Source organism: Sciurus carolinensis, chromosome 14, assembly GCF_902686445.1.
Source record: "Sciurus carolinensis chromosome 14, mSciCar1.2, whole genome shotgun sequence".
Classification (NCBI taxonomy): Eukaryota; Metazoa; Chordata; class Mammalia; order Rodentia; family Sciuridae; genus Sciurus; species Sciurus carolinensis.
Genome location: NC_062226.1, coordinates 21,930,883 through 21,954,536, shown reverse-complemented (window position 1 = coordinate 21,954,536; position 23,654 = coordinate 21,930,883). Strand labels below are relative to the sequence as shown.

Sequence of the window (23,654 nt, the reverse complement as noted above, 5' to 3'; positions counted from 1 at the left end):
GGAGAGTTACTATAATGTCAAGTTTTCAACAATGACAACAAAAAATGAAGCAAGAAAAGAAACAAGATTCATACATAGGGCAAAGAACAGAAACTGCCTATGAAAGGGTCACACAGAAACATTTAAAAAGAAAAAGTGAGATACAGTTAACCCAGCACTTAGAGGGAATTTTATAGTTGTAAACACCTATTTTAAAAAATCTCAAACCAATAACTTTCCACTTTAAGACACTGGGAAATAAAGAGTGACTAAACCCAAATTAGGGAGCAAAACAAATAAAACAAATTTAATGAAACAGAAAAGAGAAACAATAAAGAAAACAAATGAAACACAAAGTTGGTTCTTTGGTGGGGAGTGACATCAGCCACATGGTGATATAGGAGGTTCCTGACTACATCCCACTATACAACAATAATCTGGCATCTATCCATGGATAAAAGTGCCTTTGTGGGAACTTTAGGATCCAGGAGGAGCTTGCAAAACCTCCTTAACCAAAGAAGACTGTTTCAAAAGGCAGTTCACACCTAGGGTATTAGGCTTGCCAACCACCTACCTGTAAATAGCCCTGTCCCCATGTTGGACTTAGTTACAGTACTATTTGGTCTTCACACTCCAACCAACACCATCTTAAGGGACCCAAAATGGTCACACCCAACTATGCTTTAGATAACAGGCCTACTGACCATGGTCCTGGGCATAAATCCTATAGTGGCCTATGACCTGTTTCCTATATGCTTTGGGAGTAGTTTTGTCTGCCAGAAACCCACTGAGAGACATGCCCATATGTGCTCTTGGTTACAGACCTGCAGACTTTGGGGACCCTTAAAGATACACTCTGTTTTGGTTCTATCTCTACTCAGCTGGGACCAATCTTGCCCACCAGGGATTCACCTAGTGACCTGAGATGAACCCTTCAAGAGATTCAGCAGGAGTCTCATCTTCTGCAATCCTACTTGTAGACCCAGAAGCATACCCTTGTTCCCAGTGGAAGGTCTTCTGACCAAGGTCCTGGAGTCAGTCCTGTCCACCCAGGGACCAGATTGGATCCATACTTGTTTGAGTCCGTAGTAATGGGCCTTCCAGCCATAGGCACCACTGTAGATCCAACAGAAACCACATGACCTAGCTTCTACCCCACTTGACTGTGATCCTGGAGCAATTCCATCTGCCCAAAGACCCACATGTCTTTACCCATCTAAGTCAGTTTGTAAAGATCAGAAGAGATGTTACTCCTTTGAATGCATAGGTGCCAACATATGGCTACACAGATCATTAAGAATCAAGCAAAACTACCTAACATTTAGAATAAGGGTAGAATTTTAAAGACTGTCAGAGAAAAACAACAGGTAACATTTAGAGGGAAACCCATCCAGATCTCAGCTGATCTCTCAACCCAGACCCTCAAAGCTAGGAGGTCTTAGAATAATATATATCAATCTCTGAAAGAAAATGGATGCCAGCCAGCAAAATTAAGCCATCAATCTGAAGATGAAATAAACGCCTTTCATGACAAACAAAAGTTAAAAGAATTCACAACTAGAAAGCCTGAACTATAGAACATTTCAATAAAACATTCCATGAAGATGAAATGAAAAATAAAGTTGAAAACCAGAAAAGGGAAGAACTACACTAAAGGAATAGTCGATCAAAGGAGAAACTAATTCAAATTAGAAGCCAGAAATAAACCAAATTGACCAGGAATACAAATCATATCTCAATAATAATCTTGACCATTCATGGCCTTAACTCATCAATCAAAAGACATAAACTGGCAATTTGGATTTAAAAACAAGACTCAGCAAATGCCATCTCCAAGAGACTCACCTCATAGGCAAAGACATTCACAGACTGAAGGTAAAAGGATGGAAAAAACATATTACTCATATGGATCATGTAAAGAAGCAGAGGTTTCTATCCTCATATCAAATAAAGTGGACTTCAAGTCAAAGTTAATCTGAAGGGGAAAAGAAGGAAATTTCATACTTCTTAAGGAAATTACACATCAATAAGACATACAATCATAAATATTTGTACCCCGAACAATGGAGCATTGATGTACATCAAACCAACCCTTCTCAATTTTAAGAATCAAATAGACCACAACACAATAATACTGGGTGACTTTAACACACCTCTCTCACTATTGGATAGATCCTCCAAACAAAATCTAAACAAAGAAACTATAGAACTAAATAATACAATCAATAATTTAGACTTAACAGACATATATAGAATATATCATCCATCAGTGAGTGAATACACTTTCTTCTCAGCAGAACATGAATCCTTCTCAAAAAGAGACCATATCTCATGCTACAAAGCAACTCTTAGCAAATACAAAAAATAGGGATAATACCCTGTGTTCTGTCAGATCATAATGGAATGAAATTAGAAATCAACCATAAAATTAAAAAAAAATAAGCTACTTTAACACCTGGAGACTAACTAATATACTATTTAATGATGAATGGATAGCAGAAGAAATTAGGGATGAAATAAAAAAAAATACTTAGAGGTAAATGAGAATAGCAATACAACATAACAAAATCTCTGGGGCATTATGAAAGCAGTGCTAAGAAGAAAGTTCAGTGCATTGAACTCTTTCATTAAAATATTAGAAAGTCAATGAATAAGTGATCTAACATTACATCTCAAAGTCCTAGAAAAAGAAGAACAAATCAATACCAAAAGCAGTAGAAGACAGGAAATAATTAAAATCAAGAGTTGAAATCAATGTAATTGAAACAAAGGAACAATTCAAAAAATCAATGAAACAAAAAGTTGGTTCTTTGAAAAAATTAATGAAATTGATAAACCTTTAGTCATGCTAACAAACAGAGAGAGAAAACTCAAATTACTAAACTTTGTGATGAAAAAGGAAATATCATGCCAGATACAGAAGATAATAGAAGCTATTTTGAAAATTTATACTTCAATAAAATAGATAATCTTGAAGGCATCAACACATTTCTAGAGAAATATGACCAACCTAAACTGAATCAGGAGGACATAAATAATTTAAATAAATCAATTTCAAGCATTGAAATAGAAGACACCATAAAAAGTCTACCAATTAAGAAAAGCCCAGGACAGATGGATTCTTAGCTGAGTTCTACAAGACCTCCAAATAAGAATTAACACCAATACCCTCAAATAATTTCATGAAATAGAAAAAGAGGTAACCCTTCCAAACTCATTCTATGATACCAAAACTAGACAAAGAACTTCAAGAAAAGAAAACTTCAGACAAATATTCTTGGTGAACATAGATGCAAAAGTTCTCAATAAAATTCTGGCAAAAATGCTGGGCACAGGGGTGCACGCCTATAATTACAGCAGATTGGGAGGCTGAGGCAAGAGGATTCTGAGTTCAAAGTCAGTCTTAGCAATTTAGCAAAGACCTAAGCAACTTAGTGAGATCCTATCTCTAAATAAAATATAAAAAGGACAGGGAATGTGACTTAGTGGTTAAGTGCCCTTAGGTTCAATCCTCAGTACCAAAAAAAAAAAAAGCTTCTGGCACTTCTCATACAAAAACATATTAAAAAGATAGTGCACCATGATCAAGTTGGGTTCTCCCAGGGATGCAAGGTTTGTTCAACATAGAGAAATCAATAAACATAATTGATCACATCAGTAGACTTAAATACAAGAATCATATGATAATCTCAATGGATGCAGAAAAAGCATTTGACAAAATACAGCACCCCTTCATGCTCAAAACACTAGAAAAACTAGTAGGGATAATAGGAATATACCTCAACATTATAAAACCTATATATGCTAAACTCAAGACCAACATCATTCTAAATGGAGAAAAATTGAAAGCATTCTCTCTAAGAACTGGAATAAGACAAGGATGCCCTATTTCACCACTTTTATTCAAGATCATCCTTGAAACTCTAGCCAGAACTATTAGACACATGAAAGAAATTAAAGGGATACAAATAGGAAAAGAAGAACTCACACTATCACTATTTGCTGACAGCATGATTCTATATTTAGAAGATCCAAAAAATTCCACCAGAAAACTTATAGAATTCATACATGAATTCAGAAAAGTAGCAGGATATAAAATTAACACCCATAAATTAAATGCATTCCTATACATAAGTGATAAATTCACTGAAAGAGAAATTAGGAAAATTACCCCATTCATAATAGCCTCAAAAAATATTTGGGAATCAAAATAACAAAAAAGGTGAAAGACCTCCACAATGAAAACTACAGAACACTAAAGAAAGAAATAGAGGAAGACCTTAGAAGATGGAAAGGTCTCCCATGCTCTTGGATAGGCAGAATTAACATAATCAAAATGGCCATACTGCCAAGAGCATTATACAGACTTAATGCAATTCCTATTAAAATCCCAATGACATTCTTCAGAGAAATATAAAAAGCAATCATGAAATTCATTTGAAAAAATAAGAGACTCAGAATAGCCAAAACAATCTTTAGCAAGAAAAGAGAAATAGGAGGCATCAAAATACCAGACCTTAAATTATACTACAGAGCTATAATAACAATAGTATAGTATTGGCACCAAAACAGACATGTATACCAATGGTACAGAATAGAAGACACAGAGACAAACCCACATAAATACAGTTATCTCATATTAGACAAAGGTGCCAAAAACACACAATGTTTTTGGAGAAAAGATAGCCTCTTCAACAAATGGTGCTGGTAAAACTGGAAATCCATATGTAGTAAAATGAAATTAAACCCTTATCTCTCACCCTGCACAAAACTCAAAGTAGATCAAAGACCTAGGCACTAGAACAGAGACCCTGTGCCTAATAGAAGAAAAAGTAGGCCAAATATTCACTATGTTGGCTTAGGAACTGACTTCCTTAACAAGACCCCTAAAGCACAAGAAATAAAATCAAGAATCAATAAATGGGATGGAATCAATTAAAAAGCTTCTTCACAGCAAAAGAAACAATAAAAAATGTGAAGAGAGAGCCTATAGAGTGGGAGAAGGTCTTTACCACCTGCACCTCAGGGAATTAATCTCCAGGATATATAAAGAACTCAAAATACTTAACACCAAAACAAACAAACAAAAAAAAAACAAAAACAAAAACAAAAATAACAAGATGTATCCCATTTATTTACAATAAAAATGAATTAAAAAAAAAAACTGGGTTGGGGACATAGCTCAGCTGGTAGAGTGCTTGCCTTGCAAGCACAAGGCCCTGAGTTCGATCCCCAGTACCACAAAAAAAAAAAAAAAAAAAAAAAAATCCAGTCAGTAAATGGGCCAAGGATCTGAACAGACAATTCACAGAAGAAGAAATACAATAAATCAACAAACATATGAAAAAGTATGCAACATCTCTAGCAATTAGAGAAATGAAAATCAAACCTACACTGAGATTTCATCTCACTCCAGTCAAGATGGCAATTATCAAGAATATAAGCAACAATAAATGTTGGTGAGGATGTGGGGGAAAAGGTACGTTCAAACATTGCTGGTAGGACTGCAAATCAGTGTAACCACTCTGGAAAACAGTATGGAGATTCCTCAGAAAACTTGGAATGAAAACACCTTTTGACCCAGTTATCCCACTCCTTGGTTTATACCCAAAGAACTTAAAAGTAGCATACTACAGTGATGCAGTCACATCAATGTTTATAGGAGCTCAATTCACAATAGCTAAACTATGGAACCAACCTAGGTGCCCTTCAACAGATTAATGGAAAAAGAAAATATGGTATATAGACACGATAGAATATTACTCAACCACAAAGAAGAATGAAATTATGGCATTTACTGGTAAATGGATGGAGCTAGAGAATACTATGCTAAGCAGAATAAGCCAATCCCAAAGAACAAAAGGTCCAATATTTTCTCTGATATTCAGATGGTAATTCACAATAAGTAGGGAGGGCTAGGGAAGAATAGAGGTACTTTGGATTATACAGAGGGTAGTGAAAGGAGAGGAGGGAGAATGGGGGAGGAAGGATAGTAGAATGAATTGGACATTATTACGCTATGTGCATATGTGATTAAACGACTGGTGTAACTCAACATCATGTACAACTAGAAGATTGAGAAGTTATATCCATTTATGTATGATGTGTCAAAATGTCAGGTAGTAGCTAGCAATGTGCAGTGAAATGCAAGGTAAGGTCATAAAGTGTTCTCTAAATTACTTGAGGGTTCTTCTTTATCTTAAAAAGTCAAATGGTGGCAGTTAATATGTAGAAAACAAAACAGAAGCAAGGGAGCTAGTTGGAAATCATGTCAAGAGAAAAGGATTAACTCTTGACAGAGTCCATCAAGGTTGATGTGAAGTTAGAAATTATAGCTGTACATGTCTCCAATTGTCTGGGAAGGAAGATTCTTTTAGGTGCACAGGCACACCAAGGTAACTTCTGACCAGCTGTTGACCCCAGTGCCCACATTAACATGGGATTGACTTGTAGATGAATCCCACCCTAAATAGGATGGCCACCATGACAGTTCTGAAGAGGACAAACTAAGGTCAAAAACTCCACTGCCTGATGTGAAGGAGGAGTTGAATACCTGGTTGACAAAGACTACAGAATGGTTCCCATTTCTCCTAGTAAACATCAAACAGTAAAACACTTGAAGACAGTGTTGTCTCCTTTCTTGTTCTCTGCTTGGAGTCTGTCCTCTCTCTCTCTCTCTCTCTCTCTCTCTCTCTCTCTCTCTCTCTCTCTCTCTCTCTCGTGCTTTCTGCTTAAGCCTCACTTTGCTTTTACCTTATTTTCACCTATGATAAAGTTCTCTTGCACAACTTTTGGTGTCTGACTTTAAATTTTCTTTCATCAGAACACAAGAACCAAGGTTTTGAGTTTCAGCTTCCTACTTTCCTTTGATAAAAATGCATTCTACTGTAATGTATAACTAATTAGAACAAATTTTAAAAAAGAATCAGGCAAACATGACTGATAAAAAAGGGAGGAGGGACCTGATGGGGGCTGATAAAGTTTTAATAACTGACACCAAAGAAATGGAAGTCTACAGACTGCCTAAAAAATAAGTTAAATAATTATCTTAAACCCTATGAGATGCATGAGAATACATGTAGACAACTAAGCAAAATCAGGAAAAAATGCATGAATAAGATGAGTTTAATAAGAAAATAGAAACCATTAAAAAAACAAAACAAAACCAGAAATCTAGAACTAATACAGTGACAGAGCTGAAATTCAATAAAGAACTTCAATGGCAAATTCAATTTTGTGAAGAAAGAACCTCAAACTCAAAGACAGATCATTTAAACCAGTTAGAGGAATAACAAGAAAAAAGAATGAAAGAGACTAAAGAAAGCATATGACCCCCATGGGGACTATCAAGTGGACTAATACACATATTATTTGAGTCTCAGAAGAAAAAGAAGGAAAGAAAGCTTATTTAAAGAAATAATGGAGCTGGGTGCAGTGGTTCACACCAGTAATCTCAGGAGCTCGGGAGGCTGAGGCAGGAGGATTGCAAGTTCAAAGCCAGCTTGAGCAATTTAGCAAGACCCTAAACAACTCAGCAAGATCTTTTCTCTAAATAAAATATAAAAAAGCACTGGCTCAGTGGTTAAGCAGCCCTGGGTTCAATCCCTGATACAAAAATAAATAAATAAATAAATAAATAAATAAATAAATAAATAATGACTAAAACCTCTCCAAATCTCAAGGGATATGTAGACAACCAGATTCATGAAGCTCAAAAAATCCCAACCAATATCAATCCAAAGAAGATTATCCCAAGGTATATTATAATCAAATTATCCAAAGACAGAGACAAAGGAAGTTTGAAATGGCAGGGGAAAATACCTCATCCCATACAAGAAGGTGGATGCCCATAGGCCATCAGCAGAAACCTTGCAATTCAGAAGGAAGTGGGATGACATATTCAAAGTACTGAAAAAAAAAATTGCCCACCAAGAATATATCCTACATAACTGAACTTCATAAATGAGATAAAGACATTTATGAAGACATTAAAAGACATTCCCAGATAAACAAAAGCTGAGGAATTTTTGCCCCCATTAGGCCTGCCATACAAGAAATGCTAAAGGGAGTTCTTAAAATTGGAACAAAAGGGACACCAAGTAACATGAAAACATATGAAAGTATAAAACTCACTGGTAAAAGTAAATATATGGTCAAGTTTAGAAGACTCTGCTACTGTAATGGTGGTATGTAGATCACTTTTACCTCTGGAATGAAAGTTAAAATATGAAATTACTGAAAACAATTAGAAGCAAAAGTATAACAATAATTTGTTAATGGATGTAACAAATTACAAAAAGTACAAAAAGATGTAAAGTATGAAATGGATATCTTAAAATGTGAGGATGGAAGTGTAAGTGTAGAGTTTTTGTATGTGATTGAAGTTAAGATGGTATCAGCTTAACATAACCTATTATAACTATAAAATATTACATATAAGCCTATGGTAATCACAAAGAAACCTCTAGGAGATAAATGAAATATAGAGGAAGGAATAAAAGCACACCACTACCAAAAAATTAACAAATCACCAAGAAAGACAGCAAAAGAGAAAGAATGAACCAAAAAATTAACAAAATGTCCTTACTGATCAATAATTACTTGAAATGTAAATGAATTAAATTATGCAATCAAAAGACATAGAGAGACTTAATGGATTTAGAAAGCAAGATCCAATAATAGTCTGCCTACAAGAGACTCATTGTATCTTTAGTGACATACATGGGCTAAAACTAAAGAGATGGAAAAAGATATTCTATGCAAACAAAAATCAAAAGAGAGCAGGAATTGATACTTATATCAGACAAAATAGATTTTCAGTCAAAATCTGTCATAAGAGACAAAGTCAAAACATAATGATAAAGGAAGTCAGTTCATCCAAAAGATATAACAATTGTAAAAATATGAGCACCCAATATCAAAGTACATAAATTTATACAGCAAATATTAACAGAACTAAAGGAAGAAGTAGATAACAATACAATGGCAATAGAGGATTCAGTACCCCCTTTTAATAACGGATAGCTAATTGAAACAGAAAATCAATATGGAAACTGTGGGTTTAAATAACACAAGAGATCAAATGTGCTGAACAAATGATACCGCCGTTTACTGGTGATGAGTTCTGCTCCCTCTAATGTTGAAGACTGAACACTAGAGAAGCACGCCAAGGCAAGCATATTAAGCAGGTTTTATTTAAAGGTAATAATACAGACTTCTCCCGACAGGAAGAAGGGGGCCATGGCTATTGTTCTAAAAGTCCCAAGAAGTGAGCGCACCCTACATCTTTTATAGGTTAAGGTCTCTTTTGTTCTCCAGATCTCTCCCCCCTTATCTCTCCTTCCTGCCTATGTGACTAGGCCTGGTTTTGCATTAAGTGAGAAGCTATGGGCAGGGGGAGGGCCAGGGTGATTCAGGCAGATAAGGGCCCAGGGGGCACCAATTAGCAGCCCCTTGTTTGCAGTCCTTGATAAAGGCAGGTAAATTTGGTAATCAATGGCCTCCAGAGATCCTTGACATTCCATTCTTCCAGGGGCAGTCTCCAACTTCCAAAGGCAGATGGCTTCATGGCCTCCATTTCCTCGATTTGACCCGATCCCCTATTTCTACACTAACTACCTGTCCTTAATACTGGCTTCACAAATACATACAGAACATTCCATCCAACAGCAGCAGAACACACATTCTTCTCAAATCCAAGGAACATTCTTCAGAACAGATCACAAAACAAGTCTTAACAAATGTTAAGAAGATTGAAGTTATATCACAATGGTGTGAAACCAGAAACAAATAACAGGAGGAAACTTGCAAACTTCACAAATATGTGCAAATTAAACATCATGCTCCTGAATAACCAATGGATTAGAGTAGAAATAAAAAAATAGAAAAGTCAAGTGAAAATGGAACTTATGAACCAATGATACACTTTCTTGTTATTCCAGCAGCGATGTGAGTTGCCAGCAACTGAATCACTTGAGAGTGTAGAATTAGTAGAGCTTCCTACTTATCTCTGGTAATAGTACCTTTTGTTTCTGTGCTGAGTATTGAACCCAGGGCCTTGTGCTTACAAGGCAAGCACTCTGCCAACTGAGCTGTATCACCATCCCTGGTTATAGTACCGTTAGCTATACAGACAGTCCCACCATGAACTGAGTGCCCCAATAATCTCTAGTCCTAGTTATATTGTGTAAAATTCCTGTCCCTGGAGAGGACTGAGGGCATAATGTATCTAGTGAACATTCTGTATGTCCATACCAATGGAAAGAGCCTCTTATGAAAGACTATAAGTGATGCTGAAATCAAGCATAAAAAGGCAAGAGAGATGAACTGATGTTAAGTTTGAGATGAGGTCTAGAAGTTCACCAAATCCAAAAGAAAGGCTAAAAAAAGTTCCAAAAGCTGGATATGTGGAATCAGAGATCCTCAAAGTATGGTGGTTTAGAAGCATGTCCTTAAAATTCTTTGACATTGATAAGTGAGGTCTATGTCCCTTCCTTTTGTGTCTATGTGAGCTTATTATTGCTTTGACCAATGTAGTAGGGAATAAATGAAACTGTGGGACAGTAAGCCTGGGTCAATGTATTTTCTGTCTCATTCACTCACACTTGGAGCCCTGAGTCACAAAAGAAGTCTATTTAGCTTGAAGCCAACCAAGCTATGAGAAGCTGAGTCATGTCAGAGATGGTGTTCTGCTTTTAACCCTCATCTTCACATTACCCCAGCTCAAGTGTCAGACATGTGAGTGAAAGCACCTTCAGATTTTTTTCCAGATGGTCAGTTTTGCTCAGTGTAGGAGATTCCTCAGTGACTAATGCAAATATCTCTAGATTGACTTCTTCCCTTTAATATTGATCTGATCCAGGGATTAGCAAACTATATATAGCCTGTGGGCTAATCTAGCTCGCTATTTTTTGGTATTAAGAATGGTTCTACATTTTTTAAATAATTACATTTTAAATAGTTACATAAGCACCCACATAATATTCTTCATCCTGTCTCTTGTCTTGCAAAACCTAAAATTACTATAGGCTCTTTACAGAAAAAGTCTGCTGACTTCTGATTTAGTTCTCCAAGTAGAACACAGAAGAAAATAAAAGATTATAGCAGAGGCCTATCTAGATAGTATTGATTTTCATCCCCCAGAAACAGAGATCAGAGACAGATAGGAACTATTGAGACAACTCTCTTTGGTCAATAACATAATGCTCAATAATCTACTTGAAGTTTCTGTGTTTTTTTCAATCACAGGATTAATTTCCAGGGTTGTTTCCTTGGGTTAATATCCAAGGAAAATGACATTCTTTTTGTTCCTTGTGGAACAATTTGATATTCCAATGGGATATCTCTCTGATATAAGTCCTATGTTGTTGAATTATTCCATAATTTTAGAATGCTGGAGATAGAGGGCATTTAGGGTTATCTGATCCAACCCCTTTTTCATATTAAAGGAGGTGAGGTTACAAGAACATGACTACTTGTCTAGAGTAAAAATACCTCATGAATTCACTTCCAGACAAGAGTATGGTAAGCAAAATGGTGGTTGCTGCCTGCAATCGTAGCACCTTGGGAGGTTGAGGCAGAAGGATTGCAAGTTCAAGGTCAGCTAGGCAACTTAATGAGACTCTGTCTCAAAAAATAAAAAATAGCTGGGACTGTAACTCTGTGGTAGAGTACCCCTGGGTTTAATCCTGGCACACACAAAAAAAAAAGAATGAGGGAGAGAGAAAAAGGAAGGAAGGAAGGAAGGAAGGAAGGAAGGAAGGAAGGAAGGAAGGAAGGAAGGAAGGAAGGAAGGGAGGGAGGGAGGGAGGGAGGGAGAAGGAAGGAAAGAAGGGAGGGAGGGAGGGAGGGAGGAGAGGAAGGGAGGAAGGGGAAGGGAGGAAGGAAGGAGGGAAGAAAAGAAAAGAATGTATAAACAGACTAGAAATGCCCATGAACTGAGTGATAACCTCTTGAACCCCTGGGTGCAATGTAATTGTTCAGTGTTCTGGTTGTTCCTGATGCCTGTGGTCAAAGAGCAGAGGTGACCGATGTCCACATTCTTAGGCAGCAATGGGAATCTTGCAGGAGTCCTGTGTCCACAATGGCCTCCTGACTCCATTTTGAGAAGTTCTTTCAATGTTGCTTTTGTTATAATTTTCCTTTTATTTTCACAGTAGGTCACTGTGAAGAACTTTTCTCAATAGTTTTGTGTGTTTCTGTATGTGTGTAATTTTAAAATATAATTTGCTTGTTTTTGTTAATTATATTATACAAAGGAACAACAATAATAAAACCCACTTCTGAATTCCACAAGCACAACCACAGAACAGACCCCTAAAATTACTGAAGGTTGACAAAAGTTTATTGGACAAGGTACTGTGATTTGAGATTCAAAAGTTTTGTTGATTCTAGTCTTTATCCTTGCCCTTTACTAGCTGTGGCTTTGGCTACGTCCTGTAGTCTTCTGTGTTCATGTTTCTTCCTTTGCTTACAAAATTAGGTTAACTACAAGGATCAGCCTCAATCTGAAAGCAATTTCCTGGTTTCAACTATTTTAATTAGTAAGTCTTTTAGAACAAAGACTTATCAAGATAAACCATCCATACTCCATTGGTAATAAGCAGAGCTGCAAATGTTGCAAATTTGAAGTTTTTGATAAAAGAAAACCATGTGAGGAGCACTCTACTTTAATGAGCACCAGTTCATAAGAAATAAACATGTGACTTAGTTCAGACATCTAGATACCTCTCCATGAATGCCCTTCTGGGAAAACAAAATCTTAAATCTTGGGACCCTGAAAGGAAATGCAAATTAACTCCTAATGTATACTGCATAATAAATAGTCTTTGCCATTCTTGTTCTGTCACCTTTGGCTTTAATGAATCCTATCAAGTTCCTTGTTCCCACACTTCTCAATGTTTATAGAAAGTAGGTCATAGAAATGGGGATTATTTTTTCCCAAACAAAAAGAGGTGCATATATTCTTAAAGTTAATGGGCACTGGTGGCAAAGTCCCATATTATGTAATATCAAAATGACTAACTGCTTAATTACCTTCAAACAATCTTCACCACACACTGACTTGTGTCTTCTAAAGCTTACCGAGTGTCCAACATAAGAGGAAGAGGATCGTTATGTGCCTGTACCCTACTGGTGCTTGTGACCTAATCTATTTCCATGACAACCCTAAGAGTATTTTACATTCAAAGAAACAATATTAGAGAAGTTTTAGAACCTTCTTCATCATGACTACATAGCTGTAAAGTGGAAGAACCAGGACTCAGGTCTATATGACTCCAAGCCCAAATTTTCTTTGAAATAATATATGAAAATTACTCATGACAGTCCTTGATCCTTAGTAAATACCATGTGTTGGCTTTAGATTATTATTATCATATCACAGTGTCTCTCTCTAGAGTGTGCTCTCTTTCTTCTGACAGTGATTCCCATGGGACTAGAACAAATATAGAGACACTACTTGAAGATGACTTCGTTCCTAGATCCCTTTTACAGAGGAACTTGAGAACAGGGTTTTTTCTAAGATGTGGGTAAAGACCTGCTCTTTTCCACTTTAAAAGCCAGTTTTCAAATGTTATTTGAAAACATATCTTTCTCCCACCATTTGTCTTCCCTCTGATCTTTCTGCTGAGAGTATTTTCTTGAAGACCCCCAGAGGGCACTGGACCAGTTAAAGGTCTATTTCTTTCTTTCGCCTTGTGAAAACATGGTTTTGTCTTATGATGTGCATACTGTGTCCATCTCAAGAATTCAGCATGGGATTCGCAAATTTATGAATAAGCAGAATTGTTCCCCATTTGCTTTGGGGAGACAGGAGAAGCCATGTGAGAGTCACATAAGATAAAGAGGTTTATTGATTCACAAGCTACCCTGCATAAAACCTCACTCAATTTATAATTAATCTAATGCTTTTGACTTGAAACCCTAGAAAGGGTGGATAAATTCCTTCTCTAAAGGAAAATAGGGAATATAAACAATATCTTTTACATAAATGCTGTACTTCCAGCAGCCATACTATTAAGCACTCTGGAGTTCCACTAAAAATACACTTGTTTTCCAAGTATAGATAGCAGCTGAAGTTCAAATATGTGTGAAACTAACTTTAGTTGTTTTTTATGTTGAATTCACCCCACATTCTAATGGATAAGAATGAGGAAGAAAGTTGCTAAAGATGTTGGAGGAGACATTAGTAAACTCTAGGGAAATGAGGAAGAAAACTGAGAAACTAGTGCAGATAAAGCATCCATTTTACTACCACTTGGTCAAATTCTGACTATGTTCACACAAAATTTATGATTTGTAACTAGGGTAACTGTCCTCCCTGATTGGTCTGGGTCAGCCTTAGTTTGTTCCTATTGCTCTAGTGTGATTATTAATTTGCTTCTTTTATTCTCAAAAGCATCAATTACATAATCAACTTATTAATACTCTAATCTCCAAAATTCTGGGTTCACATCACTGTAGTTGTTTTTTTGGGGGAGGTGGGGGGTAACGGGGATTGAACTCCGGGGCACTCAACCACTTTTTTTATTTTTGGTATTTTATTTAGAGACAGGGTCTCGCTGAGTTACTTAATGCCTTGCTGTTGCTGAAGCTCACTTTGAACTCTTGGTCTTCCTGCCTCAGCCTCCTGTGCCGCTGGGATACATGCCCAGCTCAATATAGTATTTTTTTTTTTTTTTTTTTTTGCGGTGCTGGGGATTGTCAATATAGTATTTTATAACCACATTTTATCAAGTTAAAATTTTCATTTATATTGAAACTTCCTCATACTAGATGACTAGAGAAATATTGTTGACACTAAGTAGGTTCTGATAAGCATTCCGAAATTAACTAGAAAAATTATAGAGTGGAATTTTTGAGATCATGTACCTCTCTAGCATGTAAAATGCCAGTTTTCTTAGGTTGTGATATCAAATCCAAAATCAGATTGTGTGGAGAGTTATTTCTTCTTTTCTTCTTCAGTCATGCCTCTGCCTTCTCACTCGATTGGTTGAAGTAGGATAATATAAAAACTTTGAATGAGGCTGTGGCTGTAGCTCAGTGGTAGAGTGCTTGCCTAGTATGCATGAGATGCTGGGTTCAATCCTCAGTACCACATAAAAGTAAATACAACATGCTGACATGTTGGTCTTGGATTTCTAACTTCTAGAACCGAAGAGAATACATTTCTGTTGTTGAAGTCATGCAGTCTAGGCTACAATGGCATGGCAGCCTAGAAAACCAATGGAGCAGCTTATGTTGATTTTTACCCATCCTTGAAAAGGAGTCCTTTCCTTATAGCCTGCTGGCCATATTCCACTTAACACCTTGTCTTGCCCCCAACAAATAAATAAATACATAAATAAATAAAAAGATATTGTGTCCATCTAAACTAAAAGATTTTTTTTAAAGTTATGAATAGTCCAATTCTGTAAAATAGACACATCTGCAGGAATGAAGTTGCAGCATAGCTCATCAACAAAAAAAGTGGGTAGTGGCAGGCAGATTGCTTCAACAATCTTTGTTGCACAAGATCTGGCATCTGCCTCTTATTGTTAGACCCTAGTCTTTGAACATTCACACTTTAACCATTTGATAAATAGCAAGCTCAAATCACTTTCAGCTAAAAGAAACCTTGGCCCATATTTTAAAAAATCAGAGTAATTATATTACAAAGTTCCTTCAATTTCCTCAATTCTGAATTTAGTAGAAGTCTCTATACTCATAAGAAGTCAGAGGCAGGCTACCTGAAGCTGGTAGAAGCATTGCTTTCTTGTTTTTCCTAACCAAGGTTTTTGACTAGTTACTTAGAAATCACTCAAAGGTTGTGTACTGCATTTTGGGGGGGACATTTCTCAGGGATATTTTGTACAACTTTTCCCAACTTCCTCTCATCTTTAGACTCATGACAGCTATTGGCAAATCAATGGATTTTCTTTTCATTACACTTTTCAATACTCTCCCTGGATGTATATACTCAGTTACTATGGATAATTTTCTTGAGGCTCTTTGCCCATTCTTTCACTTTGCTACTCCAGTCAGAAACAACCCAATATTTGTGTTAAATAAACATAGAAAAGGGAAAAAAAAGGCATGAATATGAGGGCAAGAGTCAAAGGAAGTATGAGGAGGAATAGAAGTAGAAAGAAAAAAACTAAGAAACTAATAAGAGAAAATGTAGCAGGTCAAGATTCAAGAAGGGGAGGAGAACCTGGCCTTTTCCTGGATAAGATCTGAGAGTTTAAAAAAGTTTCTCTCTCAAGACCTTAGGAGAACCTGACTTTAGTAGGAACAAATAGAGATGATAAGTGCAGACTGCTTAGCATTTTAGTGCCTGTGCCTGCACTCTCCACCCCTTAACCTCACATGGCTGCATGGCATCTATAATACCAGAGTAATGAGAAAGTTCTGAATTCAGTTCTCGTGACTTTAATTAGGGTGTCTCAGGTCCAGTGCTTCATCCTGTGGTACTTACCCATATATCTGGTTAGGTGTTAAAAGCCATACATCTCCTCTGTGTGGTTGTTGCTTTGCTATACTCTTACCACCACGCCTGGCTATGCATTCTTTCCATTTTCTCCTATCAGTTATGCAGTCCTGTTTTCTCTCATTTTCAATAGTCTAAGCTCCCTCTCCCAGTCTTCCTCAGAACACTGATTGATAAGGATATCTCCTACGAACCTGTGACTCCTGAACTGCAATTACTAACAACCCACCTAAAATCATTTGTTCAGTTTCTGAGTTTGGATTGGTCAATATTATATTGCATCCTTTGTGGGATTCAAAGTGATCTCTACCTCCACTAATAAGGACACAAGTATAGGTGCTTACAAGTAAAAGAAGCTCTTTTGTACTCCATAGTCTTCCCCACAGTTTCGGCTGTCAGGATAAGTCCTCTTGATTTCAAAACTTCATTTTCCTTTGGTCAAAGTTCTGAACCTTTATGTGAGTTTCCTTTTATCCTTGACTGCCTAGAAGGGACATCCTCCTTTCGATGAGTACTGAATTTTGAGGAAAATAAACTTTCCCTGTGAATACATGCAATGATGGGGAGTTCTTTCTCTATGAATGCAAACGGTGGGCAACTATTACTGGGACTTCAGCTTCTTTTGTGGTTAAAACCTATGGGCTCCTTCTTTTGCAAATTTATGGCATGATGGACTAAAATTATTCATGATATTTTAAATTATGTTGGTTCATTTTGATATTTCTTTTGATATGTTATTTCAGAATTGGTTTATTTTCATGCTTGATTAGAAGAAAGATTATAAAACTGAATGACTTAAATGAAAATTATATCTTAATTGGTATTTTGAGGCCACTAACTGTAATAATAATTCTACTATTGCTTTGGGAAACAAATTCACAGTTGTCTTAAAGAATTTCTAAATTGTAAAAATCCTTTGAGATTTCTGAGAGTTTTTCTCCATTGCCTTCTATTTTATCTTGTTCCCTTAATTACTCCCCCCGACCTGTTCTCCTCTTTGCTATCCTTCTGAGTTTCCTTTTTTTATAGTACTAGAATGAGTCCCCTCAAAAACCCAAATATGAAAAAAACCAATTATGAACTCTTGCATATTTTAATGGCCCCTTTAAAACTCTAATGAGTGTCGCCGCCCGCGGCAACAATCTCGCGGATATTTGTTACCACCTGCAGCAACAGTTGCTCGGGTATTTATCGGAGGCAGACTGGGAATAAACTACTTTTCCTATATTCACTAATTTATAGAGGAAGAGAGACTTTAAGAGAAAGATAGGCTTTGCTTATAGAGAAAGTTTTAGAGAAGGACAGGCTTCTACGCTTACCAGAGATCTATTTCTTCTTAGAGTTCTGCTGCTTCTTCTTAGAGGTGCGTCCTGCATCTTGCGAACTAAAGGTGCATACTAGAGGTGCGTGCTAAAGGTGCTATGTGAGGTGCTTCTTAGTGATGCGTCCCACGTACTGCGATCTGTGATATGCAACCTAGAGGTGTGTTCTCAGTTCTCCACTCTATGATCTGCCTTCTGCCGCTGCTTCTTACTGCTTGCTGCTTACTCTCTCTGCTAGCTGCTTCTTCTCTCTGCTAGCTGCTGCTTCTCTCTGCTAGCTGCTTCTCCTTGCCTTCTGCCTACTGCCCGCTTATATTCCCTCCAGGAGTTGGAGGGCGGGGCCACGCCAGTTGAGATCAGGTGAGGAGCCAGCTGCCCTATCATGGCAAAGGTTAAAATGAGCAGGCACGAGCAGGAGCACTCTGGAACACGTGTGCACACGTTGTGTGCGTGGACTTATTTGAATACGGCCAATGATAAATCACCTGGGTGTGCTTATATTAATCAACCTCCTCAGTGCTGATGTGATCAAAACAACCTCCGGCTGGCCACCAGGCGCCATCCCAGCGCAGCCCACATGGCACAGCCCCCAACAAACGAGGATAATTCTAAAACTACTACTTGTATCCTTTGGTCAAAGACTAAGTTGCATGCTATCACTAAAGATTTTTCCAAATGTTAAGAAAGACTTTATTAAATTTACCAGACAAGTTGATCTTTTACCTAAATCCTGTGTCCTAGCTTTCTAGATTTATATCAGTTAATCCACCTACTTGTAGAAGATGTCTTGGTCAGGGATGTACAATGCCTATTTGAAATGACCTTACTGGAGGTTTTTCTAAAGTGAGTACAAGAGGTCAGGCAGAGGCTCAAAAACTAGCCCAAGATTTTCATAAATAAATTCCTATTCTGTTTCGCAAATGCTTTGACAGATACATTGTCCAATAGTGCATTCAGTGACCAGATGAATCCATTTATAATTAATATGCCTGGTTTGAGACAACCTTTCACAATTCTGGAATGAAACACTAGGCAGATAAAACTACGAGCTTGTTCAATTCAAGTTTCTCAACTGGTCTTCAGGATGATTTAAGCACTTTAGTTAAACAACGTTTCCTGATCTGAACTTTAAAAGACTCCATGAGCTAACTACTCAAGTTGAACAGTTGTCCCAAACTTCTGCTCAAAAATTTAAAGAAAAAAAAGTCATAGGGAACAAAATGAACTAAAGTTATGGACTCTCAAATCCAGTTTACTCAACTCTTGAGACTTCAGATGAAAACAATCATCTCTTAAACCAAATTCTCCAAATGGTGTTTGTTATCATAACAACAACAACAACAACAGAAACCTGGGCATGTAAAAAGTTACAGTGTATATCCAATGCCAACAGAAAGGCTTTAATAAACAGCCTCGCCTTATATTTTTCTATTTTGAATTTCAGTTGAGTTTCTCCAAGAAATGACAGGGGATTTTCCCAACACTGACAACAAACTCTAGGGAAGAGAAGTTTAATAATTGGGAATGGGTTTTTAGAGCACCAATTGATAGAAGAACAACCTTATCTGTCCTTAACCCTACCAGAACAAAAAGGACTAAAAGAAAACCTAAGAATGATTTTATCCACCTCTTAGGAGGACCTATTCCCCAATTATAAGGTGCATTTGTGTGGCTTATATCTAGTTATGGACACATAAGTTCTAAGGCTCCCTTCTGTTGATAGCAATGTAATTATACTAAAATAAATTAACCAAGTAGCACTTGCCACCTTAGGTGTTGCCCACCTGAGTCCTGTGCCTCTATAATAACTTTTAAAACCTCTGATTGTTCTAAATTAATTGGGAATAAAATAACCTTGCATTTACTGGGTAGCATCTAATAAAACCCAATGACTCTGAGCCTGGGCTCCCCCAAGTTTGGGTAAGATGTTTCATTTGGGTTTTCTCTGGGAATCGGGCATGTTTGATCCACTCTGGATATGGCCCTACCTCTAGTTTTCCATTTTTAAAGGATAGATGGGTCGGATCAGTGATTCAATGGTGTGATCATTTATTTTTGTGTCCATCTCTTGCTTAGGGTCAAAAATGTGATAACCAATGTAGAAGTGTACTGGGTAACTGACCCAGGCCTGGATATAAAGTAACTAAGGTCGCCGTCTGTAAGAATTAGTGCCCAGGAAAGGGAGAGTTCCCCTCCCTGTTCCCGCCAGTTGGTTTTCAGGGAACCTAATTAGCACCATTCACTCCAGCTTTTGGATTGTAAAGGACTTTCCTGAGCATCTAACCACATTCCTTTGAAGTGTAAACGCCGCTGTGAAGGCTCCAGGGCCTTGTAAGAGGAGTCAGTCTCCCTTATCACGCTCTGTAAACACACTTTCAGCTTGAAAACCCCTAAACACACTCATATATGGTGTTTTTTGAAACCTTGTGCACAACTATGTATCCTTTTAGACTAGAACATTTATGACATTAGATAGCTTATAAATGTTGTCAAAAACTGGTAAGGGGCGCTCAGAATTTGGAGTGCTGATCTCCTCTGGGCCCGCTGGCATAAAATAAAGTTTGGTTTCTCCCACTCTTTGAGCGCGTTTGCCGTGTCTTGCCTGATTCCCATAACAGAATCATTACCTAAATTTATCCAACAAGCCCTAACTGACAGCCAGCAAGCATTAAGTTTGGTGAATATTGAAATACCCTTAGTGGAAAAAGCAGTCTTACAAAACTACGTGGCACTTAATATCACACCTCCCAAGGGGGCATGGAATACTGTGTCTGTGTACCTAATGAATCATCAAATATCATCAACCTAGCAAATTATATGAAGAAATACATTAATTCTTTAAGTGATCCCACCCCTAGTTTAGGAGACTAATTCGAAAGGTGGTTTGGATGGTTAGAACTCTTACTAATGATGCTATTATTAATACTTGCTATTCTTTTTATTTTCTATAGTTTCTACAAGATGCTGCCACATTGTGTAAATTGCTGTTTAACCATTTCTGGTTAAGTAATGATTACACAATGACTAGAGGCAATTGATCATTCTTACAGGGCACCCTCCAATGGGGGGAAAAAAAATCAAGATATTGCCTAAGCTCTGTTCCCTGACCATCTCTTTCTTGTTCACTTGTGGGCTTTAAGCTCTCTATCTGTAGTCACCTTTTTCTCCTCTTCGGGACACTGCTTCCTGGGGACGAGCATTCCCAGATCCAAAGAAGCAGACCTATGAAATTCAACACACAACCCGGAGATTGATCATCAATGCGTGTCATCGAAAAGATTGTGCTAAAAAGGGGGAAATGTGAAAATAAAATGAAAACTAAGCAAACACCTATCATTCCAGCTACTTGGGAGGCTGAAACAGGAGAAGCACAAGTTTGAGGCCAGCATTGGCAACCTAGTGAGACTCTATCTCCAAACAAAATTCAAAAAGGGTTGAGGAGGTAGTTAAGTGATAGAGAGCTGGCCTACTAGGCAGAGACCCTGAATGCAATCCCCAGTACCTCAAAAATATTAATAATGAATAATTGAGAGAGAGAAAGAGAACTTGATGAAAATAGCATTGAAAGAGCATCTTAAAAATGGAGTCAGGAGTCTAACAGGCATGGTGGTGCATGCCTGTCATCGCGGTTATCCAGGAGGAAGGAGGAAGTTTGTGAGTTCAAGGCAGCCTAGAAAACATGGTGAGACCCCCATCTCAAAAACAAAACAAACCAAACAAACAAACAAAACATAGGAATCAGGAAACCTTTATGGATGGAGGACTTATGCACAATTCCCGCGCTGCCTAGGAATGTGAATCTTGATTACCTCCATCTCTTTTTTTTTTAGTTGTGATTTCTGTAATGCAATATGTAAAATATCATTGTTTTTATTGGCATCAGCTGCTCCCAGTATTCTGCCCACCCGCTCCACACCATTTTACAACCCATGTTGTCATTCTGCGAACATCCTAGCCAGCCATTGGTCCATTGTTATTAGCCTGCGAAATTCAAGTACTTAAGAATAGCTACACCATTCTCTCTCTCTTCCTCGCTCTCCCTCTTGCACACGCTCTCTTGCTCTCTCTCACTTTTTCTCTCTCCTCCTCCTTCTAGCTCTCTCTCTTTTCTCTCTCTCATTCTCTCTCTCACCCTGCGGGCAGACACTCTGCCTGTCCACTTAATAAAATCTCTTGCGTAAGTTCCGGCGTCCCGAGTGGTTTCTGGGTGCTTTCAGTTTTACTATGTAATCAATACAAGGAGGCTTTACCATTAACTACTTGTCTTTATGGTACGACTTCTTCAAAATTTTACTGTATTCTAATCTCTCAGTAGCTCAGTGCAGATTGGCCACATTCCATGTGCTCAGGAGCCCAACCTACTCTTTGTGGCTGCCACATGACAGGTACTTCTCTGAGGTTTGTGACTCCTTGATATCTGTCAGCAGAAAAGGACCTGCAACATCCACCCCTCTTTTATGCTACAATGAGGAAACATCCCTTCCCAGCCAGTAGCTCTCCTGCTCTCCAAGGAACACAGAATCAGAGCCCAGGGGAAAACTGGAGCTGCAGGCAAAAATAATCTCCAAGGTTGACCACAGTGTCCCACCTGCTCCTTGGTGGTGGCCCAACCCCTCCCAGAGATCACACAGGGAAAAAAAAAAAAAAAAAAGGAGAAAGGAAACCTAAGTCTTCAGCTGTGTCCCCAGCTGACCTCCACAGTTTAGATGTGCAGGGAGTAGATTAAGGGAATACTTACTGAAGGACGTGGAGAATAAATCAAGGACATTTCCCCTATTGGCAGTTGTTTCCCCACCCACCTTGTCTAGGGTAAAATTGAAGCTTTTGTCATTTAAAAGCTCAGGCCTCAGTCAGAGGGAAGGAACATAAAAGGAACTTGTACCTGACTGGCACCTGACCCTGCACCCTAATGGGTCAGCTGACCCCAATACAATAAGTCCCAGGAAATTCCCTATCCACACTCCTGTTCCACCCTTATGGATCAGCCTGTAAAACCCAGACCCTTGCTTTAGCCCACCGCTATTATTACCCCACTACCTCCACCCAGAAAATGAGCCACATCAGGTGTTTGACTGATTGACTCTGCTGCTGAATAAAGAGCTTGCTGATCCAAGGACTGCCTCTGGCTTCCCGCCTCTGTCGTTCATGTACCTTTTGTGCTTACACTTACTCTGTAGTTTGACCTTGGCTCTAATCTTAAGGCCATGGTTGTCTGTGTGCTCTTCATGTGTGGAGTACTGTGTCACTATCAATCACATGTATAGCTCTTCACTTGCATATCTGTGTAACTCAAGACCATCTAATAGAAAATCCAAGCTTAAACAGGGGAAGATGAAATCAGTGCCTATGGGTTTCCTGTTGTTGGCCAGGTAACTCCTAGTGAACTTGTTGAATCCTGGCCTCCCGTCCTCACAGGGTCTATGTGTCAGGTAGCTCTGACTGCAGAACTGATCACTCCACAACTTACCAGCTCATGATTAGGCTGGTCAGCAATCTGGGCACAGTGGGGTCTACTCGGGCATGTGTTCCTTGTGTTGACCAGGCAGCTCTGCTTCTTGGGGAGAATTAGCTGTTGAATGGGGCACCTTGGGTCTCCTCCCCATGGTATCTCCTTTTCCATCAGCAAACACAGTCTTTGCTGTCATGGAAATGGAGGGTTCTGGTAAGAACACTAAAAGCACTCAAGACTTTTTGATCCAAAATGCACGATGATACACTGTCACATTTGTTGTATTCTATTGGATGCAGTGAATAACGAAAATGTGATCGTAACAATATTGAGTTTTGTTGTGCTCAAATGTTAGCTACCTTTCCATTTATTTAGATCTTCTATGATTACTTTCAGCTTTCTGTCTTACCTTTCCAGTGGACAGGTCTCAACATTC

The 23,654-nt window shown here is 38.0% G+C and overlaps 1 protein-coding gene across 1 annotated transcript in view; it reads right to left on the bottom strand.

Moving 5' to 3' along the window:
* Shoc1 (shortage in chiasmata 1) overlaps positions 1-17,892 on the bottom strand; it is a 121,120-nt gene extending 103,228 nt beyond the window's left edge. Inside the window, exon 1 of the mRNA XM_047525047.1 lies at positions 17,767-17,892. Within this exon, the coding sequence (XP_047381003.1) occupies positions 17,767-17,823 (57 nt within the window). The 5' untranslated portion in view covers positions 17,824-17,892. The remainder of the gene's footprint in view (positions 1-17,766) is intronic.
* Positions 17,893-23,654: the final 5,762 nt, after the last annotated feature.